Source organism: Barbus barbus (assembly GCF_936440315.1).
Source record: "Barbus barbus genome assembly, chromosome: 44".
NCBI lineage: Eukaryota > Metazoa > Chordata > Actinopteri > Cypriniformes > Cyprinidae > Barbus > Barbus barbus.
Window position 1 is genome coordinate 13,869,172 of NC_136722.1, and position 24,870 is coordinate 13,894,041.

At 38.1% G+C, this 24,870-nt stretch overlaps 1 protein-coding gene across 1 annotated transcript in view; it reads left to right on the plus strand.

The window, feature by feature from the left end:
* Nucleotides 1-24,870, plus strand: part of LOC306863468 (phosphatidylinositol 3,4,5-trisphosphate-dependent Rac exchanger 2 protein-like) — a 155,383-nt gene that overhangs the window by 15,949 nt on the left and 114,564 nt on the right. The window contains exons 2-6 of the mRNA XM_079406809.1: nucleotides 13,577-13,648; nucleotides 15,457-15,579; nucleotides 16,117-16,221; nucleotides 17,746-17,847; nucleotides 21,097-21,258. Of these exons, the coding sequence (XP_079262935.1) occupies nucleotides 13,577-13,648; nucleotides 15,457-15,579; nucleotides 16,117-16,221; nucleotides 17,746-17,847; nucleotides 21,097-21,258 (564 nt within the window). The remainder of the gene's footprint in view (nucleotides 1-13,576; nucleotides 13,649-15,456; nucleotides 15,580-16,116; nucleotides 16,222-17,745; nucleotides 17,848-21,096; nucleotides 21,259-24,870) is intronic.

The following is a 24,870-nucleotide window of genomic DNA, read 5'->3' on the forward strand; positions in this document are numbered from 1 at the left end:
ACACATTCTTTGAAACATGCTAATATTTTTGCTTCTTGAGCACAATTTCTGGGCTCTGTAAAGATGCATGTATAAGATCATGACTTATTTTAGACCTGATGCTTAAACAGTTTGAGGATTTTGTCAGTTCTTTGCCAGTCCTAGCTGCAGTGCTTCTTTATCTCTGATTTGTTATTCAATCCACAAATAATCAACAGTCCAACCCAGGAGACAAATCGAACGAGCAGTGTTTAATCGTTCGGGTCAGTTAAAGGCTAGCGCCTGGGAGCAGGAAACCGCAAGTACAGCTTTTAAAGCTAAGCCCCAATTCGTATTCATTGACAGACTCCACGATGCCTTCCAAAGTCTGATTCACCTCAAACCTTTACGGGATTGTCCTTTGTGGCTCCACTGTGATCGGCGACAGACCGCTGGTGCCATCTTCCCTCTCTCTTGTGCTCTGCTAACTAGTCCCGGCCTCCAGCAGAGTGACTGGCATGCTGAAGGGGTTAGTGAGGGCCACTGTTCATTCATACACAAAGATGGCATTGATCCCAGAGTACTTGGAGGGGGCACTTTTGGCCGGCCCTTTTCATTGACATTCAAGCTGTCTTTAGGGATTTCCAAAAGGAAAGACAAAGTGGTTTTCTCTCTTTCCCTCCACTGACGGCGTCCAATTGTCCAACCAAGTGCGAGGTTCCAAGATCCCCAATCGCATCAGATCCAGTAAAAATTGGCTTTATTGAATAACCCAAGACAGAATTCGAATCAATAGCACAGTCGTGACTCGTGTGTGCCACGCATGCTGACTGAGCTTAAAACGCTCCTCTTAAAATTCAGCTCAGTCACCATGGGCATTCAAATGCCAGTCTTTAATGGGATTTTGACTCCTTGATGCATAACAATTAGCTTTGAAATGCACACACAGTAACACTGAATTGGCTATTATGAATATAATAATAGGAGACTTTGAAAATGCTATTACACTGTACATTTGCTTGTCATTGAGACACTTGGACAATTCGTCATGGGAGCACTCCATATCAATCTCATGAGTTGTAGTGGGATTAAAAATATGGAGGTCACATGCCAGTTTTTCTGAAATACAAGAAAAGACCAGCTAGAAGAACAATTCCTGGCTGTTTTTGTTTTGATTTAGCTTGTGGACCAGCATAGCCTTGCTCTTCGCAAGATTAGTCCAAGATTAGTCGTCTTTGCTCACATTTCCAGAAGTTGTGTGTATTTTTTTTAGCAACTTCTGTATTATGAATGTGGGTGTTCTTATGAACTAGTTCTTTTTAGTAATTAAAAATATATGGCATGATGTAGTTTGATTCATAATCAACGACTTCTATAAACTGGCTCTTTTTAGCGGCTTAAAAACATCGTTGTTATCAGATTCATAAACAAATTGCTATTATCACCCGGTTATTTTCAGTGAATCAGAAACATACAGTGTGATCAATGTAATCCAATTTAGTTCTATTGAACTGAAAAGGTTATAAAAAATTAGTCGATTCCTTTTAATGGAATCGATGCCAACCTTTGGAATTGATTCTAGATCCCCAACTCCTTGGATTCTTTTTTGGAATCTGTTACCAGCCCTAATCAATACCCAGTCTCATGTTGTATTTGCAAGTTTCCTCTGCATGGTGTCGTATGGTGTCTGACTGTCCGATAAAGCGGTTATATGCTCGTAGACAGGTGGGCGTTTGTGGATGAAAACATAAAAACATGAAAAACGGCCTTGTCTTTGTTAATAACAACAAAGTCCATGCACACATGGGTTTTTAGCATGTCCCAAACCAGCATGCTAGCTCTCAGGGCATGTATTTATAGTAGGGCCGGGACTCGATTAAAAAAATTAATCTAATTAATTAGAGGCTTTGTAATTAATTAATCGAAATTAATCGCATTTTAATCGCATATAAATATTTGACCTGAGAACAGTGAGAAGTAAGTTTTTTTATATGGATTTTTAAATTTCCCATCCACAGGGCCAACCAAAGCGGTCTCATCAGCTTCTTTGTCCATGTTCACTGTGGTTTGTTTTTGGCTGTTTCTCAATATGCGTTCTTCAGCGATCTTGCGTCCTTGTGTTCTTGTTCTACGTCATCATTAACCATCGAAGTTCAGTTCCAATTCTCAGGAACGCAAGTACAGAGAATGCATGAAAGTGCCCGGATATGTTCTTGAAACTAAGGATGCATCGAGTGCAGACTTGAGAGAATCGAGCCGTTAGAAATCCCAGAAAACGCTGTGGGTGGCCAGTGTACGGAAGCCTGTAAGCTTTAAAGTCGCTCTCACAAATACTTAACAGCTCTTCAAGTTGAAAGTAAACATTTATCGTTTTGTTTTGGTTAATTTTAATAAAGTTATAAGACCCGGAGAAAGTCTGCATTTTTATTGGCATATTAAAATGAATCTTAACAATAAAACATATAACGCTGTAAAATAAAACAATACAATTATATGAAAGTAATATCTATAATAGTATGAAATGTTTTAATAAGTTATGACATTTTGTAATATTTATTGTTCATTGGCCGTTTCTTATGCTGAGACTATGCGGCCAGTTAAGCAGGAATGCAGTAAGTTACAAGCAGTTTTGTGGTGCTTGGAATTCTTTATAATTAATTTAAAAACAAATATTGCCACATTGAAGCCTCAAGAAGGTGTAACTGTTCAAATAACATTGTTTCATTGTAAAATAAAAATAATTATTTTTATATATTCAAGTGTAATATTTCTGTAAAGGCTAGGGACAGAAAAATGGACAAGTCCATAGAATGACACATTTATTTATTTATTAATTAATTAAATTGTGTCATGTTTATCAAAATAAAGTGGAAAAATATAGACCCCATTTTATTGATATTTAAATAGTACAGGCTTATGTTGAATATTCTTGTACACACAGACGCTGTATTAAGCAGTACATAAATTATTGAATGTATAGTCTTTCTGTTACCACATGCAAATATCTAAAACGTATTTGACAAATATATCTAACAGAAATAAAGACAGCAAACACTGCGCAAGAGTCGCGGAAATCAGAAAGTACAACTTCTCCGTATATAACTCCTCCCTCGACTTCAAGCGGCAAATCTCGCTGATAGGTATTCGGTAAGTTCATTTGAGATGCCAGACGCCTCGTCTTGAATGAGGACGAGAGTAGAAAGCTGCAGTCACCCTTTAATCGTATTTGTGGCAGACGTATAAGTGTCTGGTTGAACTCCATACTGGTAGCGATAGCGCTTTACTATGCGGGCGGAAGTAAAAATACCCTGCTTCGACTCAAAACGGACGTTGAGTGACGTCATGTGAAAAGGGTCTACTCTCATAAGTGTGCGTTCTGTGTTCTCGCGTCCTTCCGAGTTCGTTCTTCCAAGGAAGCTTGGCAAGACCGGTCTCCACGAGAACGCAAGTCCGTTCTTTGCGTTCTTGGAATTCTGAACGCTAGTTGGTGCTCCAGTATAATCGGTCCGCCGAAACTCATCCAGTGACGTTCCGCGGTGCAAAAATAAGTGCGATTAAAATGCGTTAAAAAAAATTAACGCGTTATTTTTGTGTAATTAATTAATCTAAATTAACGCGTTAAAGTCCCGGCCCTAATTTATAGTAAGCATTTCCTGTGGATGTTTCCCATTGGGATCTGCGGAGCTGATGGTGTTATTAGTCACCATAAAACACAGGCTTGTTTTATGCTCGTCTTTGGATCCTCCATGAAAAGTGTTTTGTTGCTCGTGCTGTCTTTCTCCGAATTTGGTATAAAGTCTCACACTGTTACAAAGCCTCATTGCATGCAGGCTTTGTTGATGTTGTGCAGGAATAGGCCCTGGTAAATTGAGTTTTTCCTCCACAGGAAGAAAAGCACAGGCCATTTCCTCAGATGCCCTGGTGTGGGTGTGTGAAGGAGGAGGCTGATCCCAGACTTTGGTTCATCATCAGTCTGGAAGAAAAGAAAAATGAATGACTGTAGGAGAGTGCATATGTCCTTTAATGATGAACAAATATAAAGAAGTGTACAGGATCAATAAATATACTTTTTAATAATAAATAAAAATATATTAAAATATAGATTTTTAATAATGATAATAATTATATTATTTATATAATTATTATTATTATTCATAGTGTGGCGGGAGGAGCCAACGACAGACACAGTGGGCGTGGCGTCAAGCCTCGGAGAGGTTTTTATTAAACAAAATATTAAAATAAAGTGTCCAAAGGGGGAAAAGTGTCCAAAATAAACAGGGATCTGGTGTCCTCGTTGTGCTGCGGGGCTCGTGAAGGAGGGCAGTGTTCAGGAGGGAAGGGTCCAGGTAAGGGGCGGAGTCCGGCGGCCGCACGCGCTCCCGTCTGGAGGTCCCGGGGCGCGGGTGATGGCGGCTTCTGTGGCGGCTTCGTACAACTCCTTAATCCCCGGGTGCTCGACGGGATTCCACGGCCCGGCGTCCTCGCCCGACGGCCGTATCGCGGCTGCGGTCCGGCCGCTCGCGTCTCTGGCGGCAGCGGGTAGTTCCCTCTACGCTCCCTTTCCTGGACCCACGAGGACACCAGCGTGCATGCACGGGGAAGAGACCAGTCTCTCGAGGAGAGGCGCGCTCGGCGTTTAAACGGCGGCGGTGATGAGGCTCTATTCACGTCAGGTGCGCCTCATCACATGCCGCCAGCCCTGGCTGTTTCAGCGCCCCTCCTCTCTCACACACCCACTCCCGTCGGGAGCCTGGTGAAGGGCGGAGAATACGGGACGGGGTGGTGATGATAATAAGGGGGGAGGCAGCCGACTCGTCACAATAGTTAAAAAGATCCTCTACCAGCAGGGTTAACTAGTTCATGTTAACTAGCTAACCCTTAACCCCTTTACTTAGTGAAGGAGATAGGATAACCAAATTAATAATCTGTCTTGTCTATCTTGCAATTTGTTTTACAACTAACAATGTGAATAAATTTAGTAATAATTATGAATATATTTATCCTTTTTTCTTCTTCCAAAAAATACTCAGACTTTAAATTCTGTGCTGTAGTCTTGGTGGATCCAGCAGGCTCTGAATGTTTTCTTTCACAGACTGAATTAAAGCCTGGCCCAATTACCATAAAACAGAGAATCACTGGATCATCACTGAACAAAGAAGCCATTCACCAAAAATTTTTTTAATGGAGAGTGTCTACATTTCGGCCGACATGAAAAGTATACGTTACCTGTGATTGACCGCAGACGTCATGCAGTATTTCCATTCTGTGACCCTGTAATACAGGTTTAGTTACCTCTGGTTTTTTTTCCCCCTCAGGATTCTCAGAATTAGTAAAAGGGCACTGAAGGCAAAGAGAGTAAAAATGAAGATTTTGATTTTCAGAAACTAAACACCGCTGTGTTGCTCACAGACGCTCAACAATTCTGCTGTCGCTTTATAGGTAATATTTTTGTTGGCAAAACTGAGCAAAAACAGACAATATCGTGTTTAAAATAACACAATATTAACTGAACTGTTGTATAAAATCACATTTGCACTCATTATTGATATTGTTGTCACTGCTCGTGTGATATCGATTATCATGCGATTTAAATATGAGACAAAGCTCATACAGGAGCATTTTAGGGCATAACTGAATTTATGGAGTTGTTTGTTGCCCTGCATTATATTTGTCAACAGTGAACTATATGAAATGTAAGATGACACACTGCGTTAAAATATTTTAATAGCATTTTATATATATATATATATAAAATATACAGTATTTCCATTCTGAGACCCATTTGTTCCCCCTCAGGATTTTCAGAATTAGTAAAAGGATTATATTTATATCTCTATATTTATATTTTACTAATTACTAAAAAAAAGTAGTATATATATATATATATATATATATATATATATAGTGGGAATAATTTCTTTTGATTCCCTGCTGATTTTGTACGTTTACCCACTGACAAAGAAATGAGCATCAGTCTATAATTTTATGGTAGGTTTATTTGAACAGTGAGAGACAGAATAACAACAAAAAAATCCAGAAAAACACATTTCAAAAAAGTTATAAATAGAATTGCATTTTAATGAGTGAAATAAGTATTTGACCCCTTTGCAAAACATGATTTAGTACTTGGTGGCAAAACCCTTGTTGGTAATCACAGAGGCCAGACGTTTTTTGTAGTTGGCCACCAGGTTTGCACACATCTCAGGAGGGATTTCGTCCCACTCCTCTTTGCAGATCCTCTCCAAGTCATAAAGGTTTCAAGGGTGACGTTTGGCAACTCGAACCTTCAGCTCCCTCCACAGATTTTCTATGGGATTAAGATCTGGAGACTGGCTAGGCCACTCTGGGACCTTAATGTGCTTCTTCTTGAGCCACTCCTTTGTTGTTGTAACGGGGTGAACGAGACATGCGGATCCATTTGCAAGCTTTTATTAATAAACAGTCACATAACAGACAGGGTCAAAACACCAGCAAACGGGTATGGCACGGACAAGACACAAGAGTAATCCTAGGGCATGCATGGGTCCTCGATCGGTGAACAATATCCAGAGGGCTTGAGAAGAGGGGTAGTCTGATAACCTGAGCAATAATCCAAACGAGGTAAACACAGAGTCAGAAACGGTGAGACAAGGGTAAATCCACGATACAAGGGCGGGAAACAGGAAACGAGACTATAAATAAAATAAACTAAACTTAGACTTAGAGAACACAGACTGGCTCGGTAAGGCAGCTAACACTTGGAGAGTGCTAAACGCAGAACCAGACTCAGAGCTACACATAAACACAGGAGGCTCGGTAAGGCAGCTAACACTTGGAGAGTGCTAAACGCAGAACCAGACTCAGAGCTACACATAAACACAGGAGGCTCGGTAAGGCAGCTAACACTTGGAGAGTGCTAAACGCAGAACCAGACTCAGAGCTACACATAAACACAGAATGGCCCGGTAAGGCAGCTAACACTTGGGGAGTGCTATACGCAGAACAAAACACAGCGATATGTGAAAAGAAGTCCATGGTTTATAAAGGGTGTGTGATTGTGAGATGTTTCTCAGGTGTGAGCGTGTGATTGAGACAGCTGTGTGTACTTGTGTGCAATGAATGCTGGGAAATGCATTCCAGGGTAATATATGACAGTCTGTGTGGTGTGAGAGCCAATATGACAATGATGACAATGACAATTTATTTATATAGCACAATTAATTTCTGTCGACCAATGTGCTTTCCAGTAAGACTTTAAAAACAGAAAGAACACACACAATGAACAAACAGTAAAATTTTGACATCATTTAACTATGCTGTCAGCCATACGCTTTAGAAAATAAAAATGTCTTTAGCCTGGACTTGAAGATATTAACAGAAGAAGCTTGTCTAATGGAGAGTGGCAAGGCGTTCCAAAGCCTGGGGGCAGCAATACAAAAGGCACGATCACCCCTGCACTTTAGCCTCGACCTAGGTGTAAACAATAGATCCTGGTTGGAAGACCGAAGGGATCTAATGGGTTGATATTCATTCAGTAACTCACAAAGATAGGTAGGAGCCAAACCATTTCGAGATTTATAAACGAGGAGCAAAACTTTAAAATCCACTCTAAAACAAACAGGCAACCAATGTAATGAGCGTAAAATAGGAGTAATATGCTACCTCTTCTTGACCCCGCTCAAAAGTCGAGCCGCAGCGTTTTGAACAAGCTGCAAGCGGGATATAGCTGTCTGGCTAATTCCAAAATAAAGTGAGCTACAGTAGTCCAGCCTAGATAAAATAAAAGTGTGAATTAATTTTTCAAAATCTTTAAAAGAAAGAAAAGGCTTTGCTTTAGAGAGTAAACGCAGCTGAAAAAAGCAAGCTTTGACTACTGAATATGATGGAGAGGCGACCTCTTGTGGCAGTTGGACAAAAGACCACGAATCGGATTCGTGACAGTTGTCATGTCATGCTGGAATACCCATCCACGACCCATTTTCAATGCCCTGGCCCTGATGGTACATGGCCCCGTCCATCATCCCTTTGATGCGGTGCAGTTGTCCTGTCCCCTTAGCAGAAAAACACCCCCAAAGCATAATGTTTCCACCTCCATGTTTGACAGTGGGGATGGTGTTCTTGGGGTCATAGGCAGCATTCCTCCTCCTCCAAACATGGCGAGTTGAGTTGATGCCAAAGAGCTGGATTTTGGTCTCATCTGACCACAACACTTTCACCCAGTTCTCCTCTGAATCATTGGCAAACTTCAGACGGGTCTGTACATGTGCTTTCTTGAGCAGGGGGACCTTCACGGTGTAGTGTGGTACCAATTGTTTTCTTGGTGACTATGGTTCCAGCTGCCTTGAGATCATTGACAAGATCCTCCCGTGTAGTTCTGGGCTGATTCCTCACCATTTTCATGCACAGGTAACAAGCTGAGATTAGGAGCACTCCCTTTAAGAGAGTGCTCCTAATCTCAGCTCCGTACCTCTATAAAAGACACCTGGGAGCCAGAAATCTTGCTGTTTGATAGGGGATCAAATTCTTATTTAACTTATTAAAATGCAAATCAATTTATAACTTTTTTGAAATGCGTTTTTTCTGGATTTTTTGTTGTTATTCTGTCTTTCACTGTTCAAATAAACTTTCTATTAAAATGATAAACTGATCATTTCTTTGTCAGTGGGCAAACGTACAAAATCAGTAGTGGATCAAATTTTTTTCCCTACCACTATATATATATATATTATGTTTATTGGTTATTGGCAATAACATGAAAGTAATTATCAGATTATATTTATTGGCCATAATTGTATTAGTGCATCGCTAGTCTTGTGTTATTCAGTGTAGTTTTAGTTTCACTTTGGATGGGCTTGGGTTTGATTTCTCTTCTTGTCTTGTGTTGTTGCAGAAGAGGATAACATTTATTCTTCATGACTATATTTTACAACTGTCAGTCGGTAGAATATAGTAGGAGGGAAAATGATTTGTGTCAGAAATCTTGTGTGCAAACCTGTCATTGATTTTTGACAGCTATTCATTGACAGCTATTCCTCCCATACTCATAACATTCAAGGTTTGGATGAGACGCTGCAATTTAGTATTACATAACTATAAATGGTGTTACAGAGCCATGGCCTGCTGTCATGAGGAAATAGGCAGGGCCACTGAATGGAGTTGAACTGTGACTGGAAAGTTATACAATGAAGACTGGCATTGTGTAATTTTCAACACACGCATGTATACACACGAGACGTAAACAGAGCATGAGCCCAAGCCACTGTGTAGGAGTTTGGCGGCCAGCATGTCTGCTCAGCCAGACAAATGCGTAAACATATTCAAACACATACAAACACACGCATGCCACTATACATTTATTGCTTCCTGAAGGCAGTAAATATAGGGAATGGCAAAAATTGCACATACATACGTATATACATGTACACTAACGTTCAAAAGTTTGGGGTCAGTATGATTTTTTGGAAAGAAGTTAATACTTTTATTAAGCAAGGGCACATTAAATTGATAAAAAGTGACAGTAAAGACATTGATAATGTTGCTAAAGATTTCTATTTTAGATTAGGATGGTCAGACCCCCTCAAATCCCCCTGTAATTTGCATTCAGTCTGAATATCTTTCTTTAACCCTGCTGGCTTTTTCTGCCCCTGGTGAAGATATTAGTATGAGTAAGACTTCATTGCTCGGTGCAGGTTCAGAGCGCTTTCATATTTGGTCATCTGGCTGTCTAATAAATGTTGGATTTACTGCAGCAAGCTTCCATCTGAAGCTGAAGATGTCGAGAAAGTGGCCAGCAGGTGTATGTGAGTTTGTCTGCATGTGGTTCACATTCATCAGTTTGGGAGTAAGTGTTTTGGACTGAATTCTTGTGAGGTGTTCTTTGAAAGGGACAAGTTGTTTTTTTCCTGCAGTCTTCTTGGATCAGATCCACCTTTCCAACCTGAAGTTCCTTAGTGGCCCAAGACTCATGTTTAATGGGTACTGGATTTTTTTTTTTCAGTGACTGTAGACAAAACAGGAAACTTTAAAGGAATAGTAAACAAAAATGAAAATTTGGTCTTCATTTACTCACCCTCAAGTTGGTTTAAACTTGTATGGCTTTCTTTTTTCTGTGGAACACAGAAGGATGTTGGTGTCTTAACAGTTTTGAGTCCCATTGACTTCCATAGTATGGACAAAAAAGACTTTAAAATTCAATAGGACCTGAAACAATTTGATCACCAACAATCTTCAAAATATCTTCTTTTGTTATCCAGAGATTTTTGGGTCAACTATCTCTTAAATCTCTATTGCAAACAGTAATTTTTTTTATCTAATGAGACTAGCATTTACTGTGGAAGGTTAAAAGCTGCAGAACCTCATCGCAGTGGGACCTGTTTTAAAGCTCAGATGACATGAAACCATATGCAAATGTAAACTGAAGTTACATGTTAGCGCAAACCAGCAGCCCTGTCAAGTCAATGCAAGGTGCTGTTCGCAGACACTCCACATTCATGTTCATTAGACTTGCTAATCAGCCGGTGGAGCACAGCTACAGAAACATAATCAGCACAGAGGCTTTAGCTGCGCAGCCGAGCTGCAATCAAGGGCCGGGTTTCATTGCCTCCTTCCTTATTCAACCTTTCATTTAGATTTTCAATTGGAGAGTGTTCTGGAACTGTTCAGTTTTAGTTGATGAAATATATAAGTAGTTAGTTCTCAGCTTTGTAATCAGCACATTCCGTTTGCATGAAATTATCTTGCCGGTTGAGGGCTTCTCTTTGGTTATTTGGCCTAGTGTTATAGACCCACTCACTCAGCAGTGATGACAAGCTGTTTACAGCACAGCCAAGACTGATATGCTAACAGGAAATGCCTCGTTTTCTGTACTGACATTAAATTGTAGTTTTGCAGGTATCATTTTCAGTGAAATAGTACTGTTTGAATCTCTTCATCTATATGAAGAGTCATACAGATCAAGTAAAAAGATTGTAGATTTGACTTTGTTTGACTTATTAGCACCAGCTAGATGCTTCAGTCACTCTCTGCCAAAAAATCACAGGAAAGGGTTTGCTTGCTCTTTAGCATTTTGGCAGTGCTGTGGTACAGTGAAGGTATCAGAGAGTAAAATCATGGTACTTTTATATTATGCGGTGGCAAAACAAGGCAACACTTTATTTTCATAGTTCACTTTAGACATTCTATTAACAGTAAGTAACTTTGCAACTACATGTGAACTAGCAGTCATTAGAGTATTAGTAGACTCTCTGCTTAATAACTTCTAACACTTTATTTTGATGGGGTCCACAACATACAAAATACTGACTATAAGAAACGCTGCAAGTATATGTCAACTTATTCTACTAACCCTAAACCTACCCTAACAGTCTACTCTGAGAGTTAGTAGATATGTAGTTGCAAATTAATGAAAATTAGTTGACATGTAGTTGGCATGTAGTTACAAAGATACTTATAGTTAGTAGAATGTCTAAAGTGTAACCCAAAACAATACTACAGTGGTACCGTGGTGTATGTCCAAAACAACACGGTGGACGTGGACCATGTCATGCTAGGTGATTAAATCTCAATAGTTTTAATAATATATATATTTTGACAATTATGCGTTTAAAGTCTTTGGTTTGAAATTAATTAAAAAGGATATATACATACATATATTTTTAATTCCCAATCAGAGTAAACATAAGCTGAAAAGATAGCGCAAAGTTTTTTTCCCCATTAAATGAAGTGTAATCATTTTCATTTATACTATCATTTAAATGTTTGGGGTTAGAATTATGTTTTTTATTTATTTATTTATCTTCAAAGAAATGAATACTTTATTCAGCAAGGATGCATTAAATTGATCACAAGTGACAGTAAATACTTTTACATTAATGCAAAAGATTTCAAATAAATGCTGTTCTTTAGAATTTTATATTCTAAAGAATCCTGAATTTTTTTTTTCACGGTTTTCACAAAAATATAAAGCTCCAAATCAGCATATTAAATTGATTTCTGAAGGATCATGTGACACTGAAGACTGGAGTAATGTCTGCTGAAAATTCAGCTTTGACATCTCTCTTTTCATCATAGAAAAGAGTTCTTTTAAACTGTAATAATATTCAGCAGTTGTACAGTTTTTAGTGAATTTTGATCAAATAATTGCATACTTGGTGAGCATGATAGTCTTCTTTTAAAAACATAAAACATGTCTTACTGACCTCAAACTTTTTAGTGTATGTGCACCTGTTTCATAATAAACAGCATTGTGTACCTATTTACTAGTATTTTTATAACAACATTTTGGGAACAGTACCACCTGGAGACTTTTGTGAGCACTTGTGTAATTATTTCTAATCAGGTTAACTGAAACAGCTTGAAATGATTCACCAAAATGAACCAATCTTAAAACCTCTTAAAGATCTTGTGAGTACGTTTACATGGATATCGATATTCCGATTTTAACATGATTAAGACAATACTCTAATTAAAAATCTACCATGTAAATAGAGATTTTTGATTACCTTAATCCGGCTAAAATCATACTCGAAGTAAACACATAAAGAATTAAGACGTGGAGTATTCATATTTTGGTTGCAATATCGAAGTGCAGTATAGACATGTACATACCTTAATTAATTTTGCGACAGGATACACACACGGCAGTGGTCAGCCGTTTGATGGCAAACAAAAGAGCATGGCTTCAACAACGCCGTCGTCTGTTTGCACATATAGCATGATAAATAATTAACTGCACTTGAAGCTTTCAGTAAAATTAAAAATTAAACACCTAAAACTATATATGGCATCATAACGAAGACGAACTATATGTTTATGCTTGAAATTCTGGAGGAGACGTCGGATGGTGGCACGTGGGAACGTAATTACGTGTGCCAATAATCGATCTATGTACTATAACTTGTTAGACGGGAATATGTAAAAAGTATTCTAAAAGCAACTCATGTAAACAACTTAATCATAATATTGTCTTATTTAGAATAAATACAACCACAACTAAGATACCACGCTTTTATTTATCTAACTTTGAGCTCCACACATGACAGCCCAATTATCTCAGGCTGTTTTATAATAGAAAAAGAAAGTGTAACACAGTGATACAGATAAGATGTGAATAGTTTCGCTTATATTGAAATCATTCTCCCCATCAGCGTTCTCTGCTCCAAATAGAGATCTTACCATATGATAGGATTTATTTGTGTTTACTCAAATTTCCTTCATGCAAAGGGACTTGTGGACACAGCTATTCATCAACATCAGTGCTTGAGATTTACTGTATTCATTATTTCTGGTTTCTTGGCAAATGCAGTCACTCTTCCTTCCTGTTGTTTTTATCTCAAGTCCTGTTTTGTCAGATCCCCAGGATTGTGGCATCTTTCTCCTTCTCCTTGGGAAGGTTGTAAATTGCATTTGTTATGTATTTCCTGCCGTTTGTGATCCGGAGGTGAAATTGGATTTCTTGTTGGATCGTTAGTGTTGGCTGCGGGTTTGCTGTAGTTTTTGTCGGTCAGAGCCTCCTCATCCAACTTGGTGCAATTGGTTATTCAACTCAGTCTTTCTCAGACAGATGACTGTGTGCAGGTAGAAGACATGACGGTCTGTTTGCTGACTATTTACATTCTCCTCTTTCCTGTGTCCCCAACAGGTACTTCTTCAACGCCTCAATCAGTATGCTGTGTCTAAAATTGATAAGAATATCACAGAGGAAACTGTCAAGGTGAGTTTTGGACACACTATTGGTTTTAGGGGTGCATTCAAGCTTAAAAAATGAATATTTTTTAAAGGAATAGTTCATTATATTCATTTAAACACCCTGATGTTGTTCCAGCTAACATTTTTCTTCTTTTTTCTTCCAAGAAACTCTATTTTCCATACAATGAAAGCAAATGAGCTCCAAAAAAATAACAAAAAGCATCTTAAAGCATCACAAATATGGTCCAAAAGACCAGTATTGTTGTTATTATTAAAAATAGGTTTCAGTAATTGAAATAAAGCTAAAATAAAATAAACATGAGATTAGAACTTGAACTTGAACTTAGAAATGTTGCCTTGGTAACTTCTTTTTTTTTTTTTTAAAGTTACAAATTATAAGATTATCAGAGTACATTTTCTAAATAAATACTATTTCAGTCTCTATTTGAAAATGTTGTTAAATTCAGTATGTTGCTTACAGATAACAAAGGAACCAAGAGGATATTTTCTTCCTTAATTTATTTATTTATTTTTGAACTCAATATTGAATAATCTGGACTCAACATTGAATTTTCCTTACCTCATTGACATTGTTGTGTTGAGACATCTATGGATTCATTTACTTCTTTAATATTTGTTTATTTAATTTCTGTGTGTAATAAATGTGCCGCCTGTTTGCTGGTTTCATACCAATTGGCCCAAAATTAATTTCTATCCTCCGTGAGCCGTGTGTCGTTCAACGGCCTCTTCGACGGCTTTCAGTATCACCCTGCTTCATACTACGACATTAATAAATCTTTAATACATTAGCTCATCCATGAACATGATTTCTGCCCGAGTCCCATCGGATTGCATCGGCTGTGGGGATGAAGATGACAACTCCCCTGATTCCACACTCAGTCACGGCCTCATCAAGCTACGCCTTTGTTTCTTTGTATGTTTTGAATACGCACCCTAGCGGGGAAAAAATTAATATTGTGCCTTTAATGTCATACAATAGATTTGTGAGGAACAGACCATAATTTAGATTGTTATTATATGTTGTTCTCACTCAGCAATGTTGCACCAAGTTTGACATCAATGACATCTGGCATCAAGTTCCTTTATGTCTTGTGATGAATTATGGCAGACATGAGAGTGAGCAAATTGACAAAATTAGCATATTTATGATTTGCAAAATGGGAATTATTTCTTTAAGGGTAGGTGCATGGGTGAACCAAGAGGTTGTAAACAATAAATGCTCAGCATGGTTAGCGGAGCGTGACAGTAAACTCAATGCATTCTCAGTGGGACAGAATGGTGAGTGCTTGAACACTCAGTCATGTAAACAAGCTCAGATTGCTGTTTGCATGTTTTGGACCATGTCTGCACGTTAGTGTTTGAGGTCATTCAGAGGTCAGAGTTATTGAATATCTGGATTATATAGCACACAGCTTGCTTATCTTTATATAGAGTGGTCCAAAAGGTTTTGGGACACTTGAGACATTTAAAATGTCTGAATGTGATTGTATTGAGTATAAAATATCAAACTAAATGTCTTAACAATTGTCTTAAGTTTTAATTATATTTCTATTGTTTAATATCCTGACACCTACCATTTTTTTGTGCTACATTTATTATATTATTAGATACTAATATTAGATATTAGTTTGATATTTTTCTGTCTAGTCCAAAAATATTCATATATTTTAAGGGTTGCATGGACTGTTACAGTCACTACCAGAATTTTTTTGTCCTTTTCCTCATCAGTTTTTGCAGCGCATTGTAGGTTTTCCAGATCCAGACAATGTAGCTCAGTCAATAATTCAATCTTTCCATGCATTCGCCACACAGGTGCTGTTTTCTAACCTGGAAGAGATCCTGTCTGTGCACAGGGAGTTCCTCTCCATGGTTGAAGAGCTTCTCCAGCCCGACCCCAACCCGTATCATGAAGTGGGACGCTGCTTCCTGCACTTTGTAAGTCTCTGTCTGCCACTCTGTCTTATACTCACTGTATTACACACATCCCACATCCCTGAAAAAATGCTGAAAAAAAACCCTTCTCGTTTTAAGCTGGTTTTTTAGCCTGACAGGCTGAAAAGTGCCCAAAACCCCTCCAAAATCTGCCAGCAGTTGAGGCTGGGAAAGTAAGTAGCTTAGACTGGTTTGAGGTGGGTTTTTTTTCTTAGCTGGATACAATACACACAGTATAAAAAAATATATATTATTTGAATTAAATAAAAATTTCAATTTTATGTTTGTGAGGGTAGAACACTGCAGTATTGCTTTGAATGACAATGCTGTGTTGTGGTTTTGGGATGAAGGCACTACTTTTTTGTGCTAGCATTCAATCTGGCAGTATTCCTTCTGCCTCTGGGTAAAACCTCAGAGACGCTGAAGGGCATGAGGAGTGAAATATCAGAAATAGTTAGTCATATGCAGTTTCAAAAGAGTTTACCAGAGCTGACCTCCTGTATGTGACTGCCTGTGTCTTTGTGTGTTTTTGTGGCTCAGAGAGGAAGGTTTCAGATTTACGACGAGTACTGTGGGAATCATGAGAAAGCCCAGAGGCTCCTGCTGGAGCTCAATAAGATCAGGACAGTACGCACGCTTCTGCTGGTAAGACACTTGATGCTGGACTGTATGTAATTTTTTGTGAATTTGCAATATTCATGTGTACTATGTACCACAGTCATTTTTACAGGGCTGCACCAGTAATCGAAATAAAAACAAAATTGCGATATGGTTTAGTGTTATTATCAAATCGCAAAGGCTGTGATTTAATATGCTCTGCATGTTTCAGTGAAACGTGTTACTGTGTTCTTACACATGCGCAGCTCATTATCTGCCAGTGCCATTTTTTTGTTGTTGCTTTTTTCATTAACATTTTTAAAATAATTTTTATAAACAATGTTGCACCAGGTTTTTCAGTACTTGATTTGTAATGCTTAAAGGGATAGTTCACCTAAAAATGAAAATTCTGTCATTAATTACTCACCCTCATGTTGTTCCAAACCTTTAAGACCTTTGTTCATCTTCGGTACACAAATTAAGATATTTTTGATGAAATATTAAAGGTTTCTGACCTGCATAGACAACAAGGGAACTACCACATTCAAGGCCGAGAAAGGTAGTAAGGACATTGTTAATAATAATAGTTCATGTAGCATCAGTGGTTCAACTGTAATGTTATGAAGCTACGAGAATACTTTTTGTGTGCAAAGAAAACAAAAATAACGACTTTTAATTTAATTTAACGAATTTAATTTAATTTAATTTAATTTAATTTAATTTAAAACACATGAATAAAGATGTTTTTGTTGGACACATTTCCTATTCCTGTCCCTGGACGGGGAGGTCATTAATGGGCATTGTTAATGGGCAGAACCGGGTCAAGGTCAGGTCTAACACTGAGGGCCCGGTGGCATGTGTTTGTAATACTATATCTTATGACCTCCTGTTATACATGGGGAGCGCCTTGAAGAGTCTGACACAAATTCATTTCCTCTGGCTGAGCTGACAGTATTGTCCTTCAACGCTCTGTCTTTGTAATGTAATGCAAGCAAGCACTGACCCTTCTATAACACTAAAATGCATACATACATTAAAAGACAAGCTGCTCACTCACATTTTTGAAGCTTTATGTTGTGGATTTACTTTAGAAATATAAAAGTATGTATATTTTAACATTTATTCCAGTGCAACTAACTGATCTGTAGATGTCTCTTGCAAGTGTATTAATGTAAACATGTTTTTTCTTCCGTTTATTAGGGTAATTATACATTTTATTTGTTGTATTAAAAGCTCTTAATATTTATTTGTGGTATTTTTTAAATTAACATAAATTAATGTGTTAATACAAAACCAGAAATATAACCACTGATGTTCTTGAAAGGATAATGTTGGTAACCTATACAGTAGGATTGCGAGCGCTTTTAGATTTACTGCTTCCTAAGTCTTTGAACTCACGCTGTGGTGGCTATACGGCTGTAATTGAATTTGATTTAATGGCAATTTTATAGGCATGACCTTGGGGGAAACATGTCATTCCTCTAAGACTCAAAAGCAAGTATAGAGTGTTATTAACGACTGCACAGAGGATTTTGTTATTTTCTGACTTCTTTTGCTTGTTAATCTCTTTAGAACTGCATGCTGCTGGGCGGCAGGAAGAACACAGAGGTTCCTTTGGAGGGATACTTGGTTGCACCCATCCAGAGGATCTGTAAATATCCATTACTCCTGAGAGTGAGTACAGTACAAATTATAACTATATCAACTATAGACAGTTCAAACTACATTGTAACACGACCTCATAATTTTGCATGAGTGATAATTACTGGAAATAATTTGTAATAAAATTATCAGTTATCTTTGAATTTTTTTTATTAATAAATGATTATTTAAATAATATATATATATATATATATATATATACATATACATATATATACGATATTCGATATTGCGATTTTCGTTTTTACTTGGGAACATCTCAGTTGTGCATCGTTTTTGGAACTCAGGGAATTAAAAAAAAAATCCAAATATTGGCCGATATATCGGTCGACCACTAGTTCAGGGTTCAGATTAAGTTGAACACACCTATACACTTCGCCCTCTGTTGGAATTACAAAGCGCTAACTTCTCCCCACCACCTCTTAGGAAAAAATTAAATAATGAAAAAAAAAAATCAATTCTGAGGTAAACCAATCGATTTTTAAATCGTTTTAAAAAGAATCGCAATAGTTAGGTGAATCGATTTTTTCTCCCACCCCTAATATATACATATATATTTATATATATATATATATAGATTTTTTTATTATTATTATTATAATCATTATCTTTTTTTTTTTAATATTGGTATTATATAAAACTTTTTTTTCCCCCAAATTAATTTGGAAATGTTTTAACACTTGAAATATAATATTTTATCATTAAACATATTACATATAAATAGTATCTGAAGTATCTGAAGGTTACAGCAGTCAAAAATGAGTAGGAAGTGTAGAGGCCATTGCTTTAAATGACTTCAGCGTATCTGTGGTCACAGGACATCACTAGTTTGGTCTTGGTCCACTCTTCTTCCACTCTCTCCCACAGTTTGGTGACTGTAGTGGTTTCTTAGCCATAATTTTGTCACCAGAGATCTTTGTTCCAGAGATTTTGATCGGGTTTAGATCAGGACTCTGGCCTAGCCATTACCTTATTTCAGTGTTTTTAGCTTCAAGGAACTGCTTTATCTGTTTTGCTGTGTGACAGGGGCAGTCTTTTCCCAGTTTAATGACGAATACATTTTTTTTTTTACATCGGATCCATTAAATTTGCTTTCAACACTAAGCTTTGGGCTAGTTCTCCTCTGTCCACACAACATGCTCCTCAGCAAAGGTGAGCTTAGCTTTTTGATTTTTTTTCTGTTAATGAGAGGTTTGGTCACTGTTGAGTGTGCTTTCAGTCAGATGTCTCTTAAAAGTCGAGACCCTGTATGCCGAGACCCTGTTCAGTGCTGAACTGGCAAGTAATTCAAGCTGCAGTGTTGAACCGATTGCCCACTGAGATTCTCTGCATTATTCGGTCCTCTCGTACATTTGTCTCCTGTGGAAGACCAGCCGTTTTGGGGGTCTTGAATGACTAAGTGACATTGTAAAGATGCAATTAAGCGTTTGCCATAACTTGCAATGAGTCTGTTACAGCGCTGTGGAGGAATTTTGGCCCACTCATCTTGGCAGAATTGTTGTAATTCAGCCACATTGGAGGGTTTTCGAGCATGAACCACCTTTTTAAGGTCATGCCACAGCATCTCAATAGGATTCAGGTCAGGACTTTGACTAGGCCACTCCAAAGTCTTCATTTTGTTTTTCTTCAGCCATTCAGAGGTGGATTTGCTGGTGTGTTTTGGATCATTGTCCTGCTGCAGAACCAAAGTTCGCTTCAGCTTGAGGTCACGAACAGATGGCCGGATATTGTCCTTCAGGATTTTTTGGTAGACAGCTGAATTAATGGTTCCATTTATCACAGCAAGTCTTCCAGGTCCTGAAGCAGCAAAACCCCAGACCATCACACTACCACCACCATATTTTACTGTTGGTATGATGTTCTTTTTCTGAAATGCTGTGTTACTTTAACGCCAGATTTAATGGGACACACACCTTCCAAAAAGTTCAACTTTTGTCCCGTCAGTCCACAGAGTATTTTCCCAAAAGTCTTGGGGATCATCAAGATGTTTTCTGGCAAAACTGAGACGAGCCTTTATGTTCTTTTTGCTCAGCAGCAGTTTTCGTCTTGGAACTCTGCCATGCAGGCCATTTTTGCCCAGTCTCTTTCTTATGGTGGAGTCATGAACACTGACCTTAACTGAGGCAAGTGAGGCCTGCAGTTCTTTAGATGTTGTTGTGGAGTCTTTTATGACCTCTTGGATGAGTCGTCGCTAAGCTCTTGGGGTAATTTTGGTTGGCCGGCCACTCCTGGGAAGGTTCACCACTGTTCCATGTTTTCGCCATTTGTGGATAATGGCTCTCACTGTGGTTCGCTGGAGTCCCAAAGCTTTAGAAATGGCTTTATAACCTTTATAACTCCAGACTGATAGATCTCAATTACTTTCTTTCTCATTTGTTCCTGAATTTCTTTGGATCTCAACATGATGTGTAGCTTTTGAGGATATTTTGGTCTACTTCACTTTGTCAGCCGTGTGGGTTTGGATTTTGTTTTCCCTTCATAAAAAAACCCTTCATTTAAAAACTGCATGTTGTGTTTACTTGTGTTATCTTTGATTAATATTTAAATTTGTTTGATGATCTGAAACATTAAAATGTGACAAATATGCAATAAAATAAAAAATCTGAATTTTCCAGCATTGCCTGTGTCACCCTCACAGCTCAAATAAAAAACTCCACATGTTTCTGGTAGAAGGTCAGAGTGTTACAAATGATACTGTACATTTACATGGAAAATCAGCAACAATTTTACAAGCCATTATTTACACTCTGAGTTTCATTTATTGCCAGGCCCACTGCTAATGTTTCGTGGCTGTTCTTGAACCCAAAACATTGATATTTAAACCATTTACTGTAAACACCGCTAGTTCATGTAATAAGACCATAATTTCTGGCGTATTCACTGAGCTTCCTCACAGTCGGAGCCGCCGCGGCCCCTCTCGCTAAATACCAGCGATAGGCATCTGTGGTTGCTCAGACATGTAAATGTGAGTGGCAGAATTAAACTGATGAGGCAGAACACTTATGTTTAGACTTGGTTTAGAGATTAGCATCTTCCTCAACACACCCCATCTTGCAGTAGCAAGAACATTGAACATACCACAAACACAGTTTTAGCTATAACTTTTCAAAAAACATTTGGTTATTCCATCAGTCAATGCCAAGCTTTGTTTCAAAGTTGAGTTCACTTTGTACATATTCATGATACGATCATGCTTTCTTGTAATTACACCACTTTCTTTGCATGTAACACTTGATGTTTTTGTTCTCTTTGGATGTTTAGGAGCTGCTGAAAAGAACCCCAAAGAAACACAATGACTACTTGATGGTGCAGGAGTCGCTGCAGGTGATGAAAGCCGTTTGCTCTAGTATTAATGAGGCCAAAAGGCAGATGGAGAAGCTGGAGGTGCTGGAAGAGTGGCAGTCTCATATTGAGGGCTGGGAGGTAAACACACACACACACACACACACGTCATGATAGGAATCTGAACAAACCCTTAAGCCTTATCTGTTAGGGTTTGGTGTGTACTGGAACTCATCCTGCAAAGTTTGAGTTATGGACAAGAACGACCTTTGTGATTTTAATACTTTTATTCAGCAATGATGCATTAAATTGACAGCAAAGACTTACAATAATGTCTATTTTAAATAAACACTGTTCTTTTGAACTTTGTATTCATCAAAGAATCATTAAAAATATACCATGGTTTCCACAAAAATATCAAGCTTCACAACCGTTTTCAACATTGTTAGATCATGTGGCTTGTTGAGAAGATGTGTTTTTACTTTTCTAAGAAATCAGACTTATGATTTCTCTTGACTGACGCTTAAATGTGCAAAAATCCCATAGATTTTTTAAAAAGTTTATATTTATTTATTTTTTACATTTTTGAAAGTAGTATCTTATGCTTACAAAGGCTGATCAAAACTACAGTAAAACATTATTGTAAAATAGTATTACAATTTAAAATAACACTTTCCTATTTTAATATCATTACTCCAGTCTTCAGTGTCACATGATTCTTCAGAAATCATTCTAATATGCTGATTTGCTGCTCAAGAAACATTTCTTATTATTATCAATGTTGAACATTGTTGTGCTGCTTAATATTTTTGTGAAAACCATGATATTTTTTTTCAGGATTCTTTGATGTATAGAAAGTTCAAAAAGTTTATGAAACTCTGTCATGATAGTATAGGCTGGGCGGGCCGTGTATTTATACCTTACAGATAACATTGGTATAAAACAAATAAGGCGATTACATGTGTTTTAAAGTTGACCTAACAATTTAACGAACTCTTACTGCTTTTCGTCTTCACGAGTCTCCCCGCCGGTCTGCCAGCGCGCTGCGGGAGGAAAATGCTAGTTAGCACTGCTTTACCGGGAAAGCGAGAAAGTAGCATGAAAAAAAATCATACAAGACGATGAAGAAAAGTGTATACATGTGTTTTAACATACACCTAGGACTCTCATCTTCATGCCGAATCTCCCCGCCGGTCTGCCTCTGCCAGCGGCGCTGCGGCCGGAGGAAAAGACCCGTTAACACAGCTCGACTCAGGAAACTGAGATATTCTTACGGAAACTTAAACCTGGCTTTAGAATCCAACGCATAAAGCAATAAAAAAAAAGTAAAAAATGAAATTTAACCTACCATACTCTAGTCTAGTGGATTTTCATCTTCACAATGTCTCTTTCACAGCGCCGGTGCTGAGAAGGTGTGTGGTTGTTTTTTGTGGTCATTTAAATTTACAGAAGGCAAATATTTTTCAGAATACACTGAAAATATACAATAACGCACTGTACACAGCATATACGGTAAGAAACCTGAGAAACATTAAGAAATATCGTAAGCCTGCTAGACGGCCCTGGTGCTGCCAACTCAAAATCTGATTGGTTAAAACAACGGTTTCATTGCCATTGATTTTAAGCTGCAGATGCCTGCACTGTTGATTCTGAAGGCCTTAGGCAGATTTCTTTGACCCTGGCAACACGATTGCTGAAATATGATTGGATAAAAGCTCTAATATAAACATAGACTACTGGAAGCAGCGCAACCAAGAGAAAAGCTATGAAATGAAGAGAATAGACTATTGGAAATAATTTAATACACATTCATGGAAAAACTAATATTAAAAGTAAGTCAGTGATTCTGATAGTGTTTAGGCCAGCAGAGAAGGCTTTGCTGGCCCTGACAGCCCACCACTGGTTTTAACTCAATCTGATATAATCACATCATCATTCTCTTGGCGAAGCTGATTGGTTCTTTTTGTATCAGCAGCCAATGAGCTGCTGCTATACATAAAAATACTTGGCTAGTGCTTGCTGTAGCAGTTGCAGTGCACTTCAGAAACCTCCACCTTCCCCAGCTCCACCTGTATAGATCTGCAGGGTGATTCCATATATGTTATATATGAGGGGTTAATTTCATGTTTTATGTGCAGCAGCAGCATGCCCACAGCTGCATGTCTGTGGATGTATTGGCAGTAGGAAGTCTAGCAGAAGCAGCGTAGAAGACCAAACACATTAAAGGTGCCATAGAATGAAAAACTGTCTTTACCCTGGCATATTTAAATAATAACAGTTCTGTACATGGAAATGACATACAGTGAGCCTCAAACACCATAGTTTCCTCCTTCATATGTAAATCTCGTGATTAAAAAAGACCACTGAAAAACAGGCGAATCAGAACATAACATACGCAGAACATACGCCCCCAACATTTGCATAAACCCGCCCTTGTTCTAAGCCGGCCGAACCATCAGAAGCTCTACAGGTATTGTAAATAAACAAGCGCGGACAACAGCGAAAATAACTAAATAAATTTTATGTTCCAGGCCGTGCAGGGGGTGTGAAGTGCAGGGATGGGTTGGTGTCTGTATTCAGAAAGGCACAGAAAGCAAATAACGTGAGCCACTAAAGGGACATGGTTAGCTCCTTGCTAGCGGTAGCCTGTTACAGTACATAAGATTTCACTCTCAGTAAGGAGAGATGAGGATGATGGCGAATGACTTACAGATCCTGAGCACCACTGACAAGCATCTGATCTTGTGAAATGTGTGGTAAGTACTGTTGCTCCATAATGTAAACATAGTTTGTGTGATCGCGTCTCTTGAAAGTGAAACTATAACGCGATCGATGGATCGTTCAAAAGCAGTTTCAATGCCTCGCATATTAATAACGGCTGCCTGATGCCCGCGTTTTATAATACAGTATAATTACCCGACGATATAACTGCGAGAGAAAGTATTTAAATATATATTTTCCTCCCTGTGCTTCCTTCTTGCTGATGAGCCGTACTGTGAAACAGCCAATCAGAGCAAAGCTCAACATTGAGCAGCACTGTGAAACAGCCAATCAGAGCAGAGCTCATTATTATTCATGACCCTGCCAAATAAGCCAATAACAGACCGTTTCATTCTAGGGAGAAATCCTAGGGTTGTAAATGGACATGTAAAATCGTTTCTGGAGATTTTTTGCCCTTACCTAAGCCACATACCTTCTGTGTAGATATCAGAGAACAATTTAAAATACTGTATCAATGCATTCTATGGCACCTTTAACATTACCATGTACATTACCATGCTAAACACTCTAAGTGTTGACATAACAGCGTTTATTTAAAATAAAAAAATTTTGTAACAATTTAAATGTCTTCACTTACTAAATAAAAAGTATTAAAAATAGCAATCATATTGACTAATCTACTCCACCTGAGTTAGTTTGACATCAGAAGATAAGAGGCACCAACACCAACCCTCAAAACTCCATTCATAATTTTGCTAGTGTCTTTGATGTAAACTACTGAAACCCTAAAATCTTAAGCCCTAATTGAACTTGATGCTTTTGTTCGTCCATTCTTTCAGCCTCCGTACAACTCCTCCCTCCACCCTCCAGCTCAACTGAGTACTCTTTAGACTACGCCAGCACTGTCTGCTGTTTGCATCAATGCCTTTAATTAGACCCACTTTGTATGGTAGCGGCTGCTTGACCATAGCACGAGATTAACTCAGCCATTATTCATATTCAGATGGCTGATTAGAGCAGAAATACTTTCAA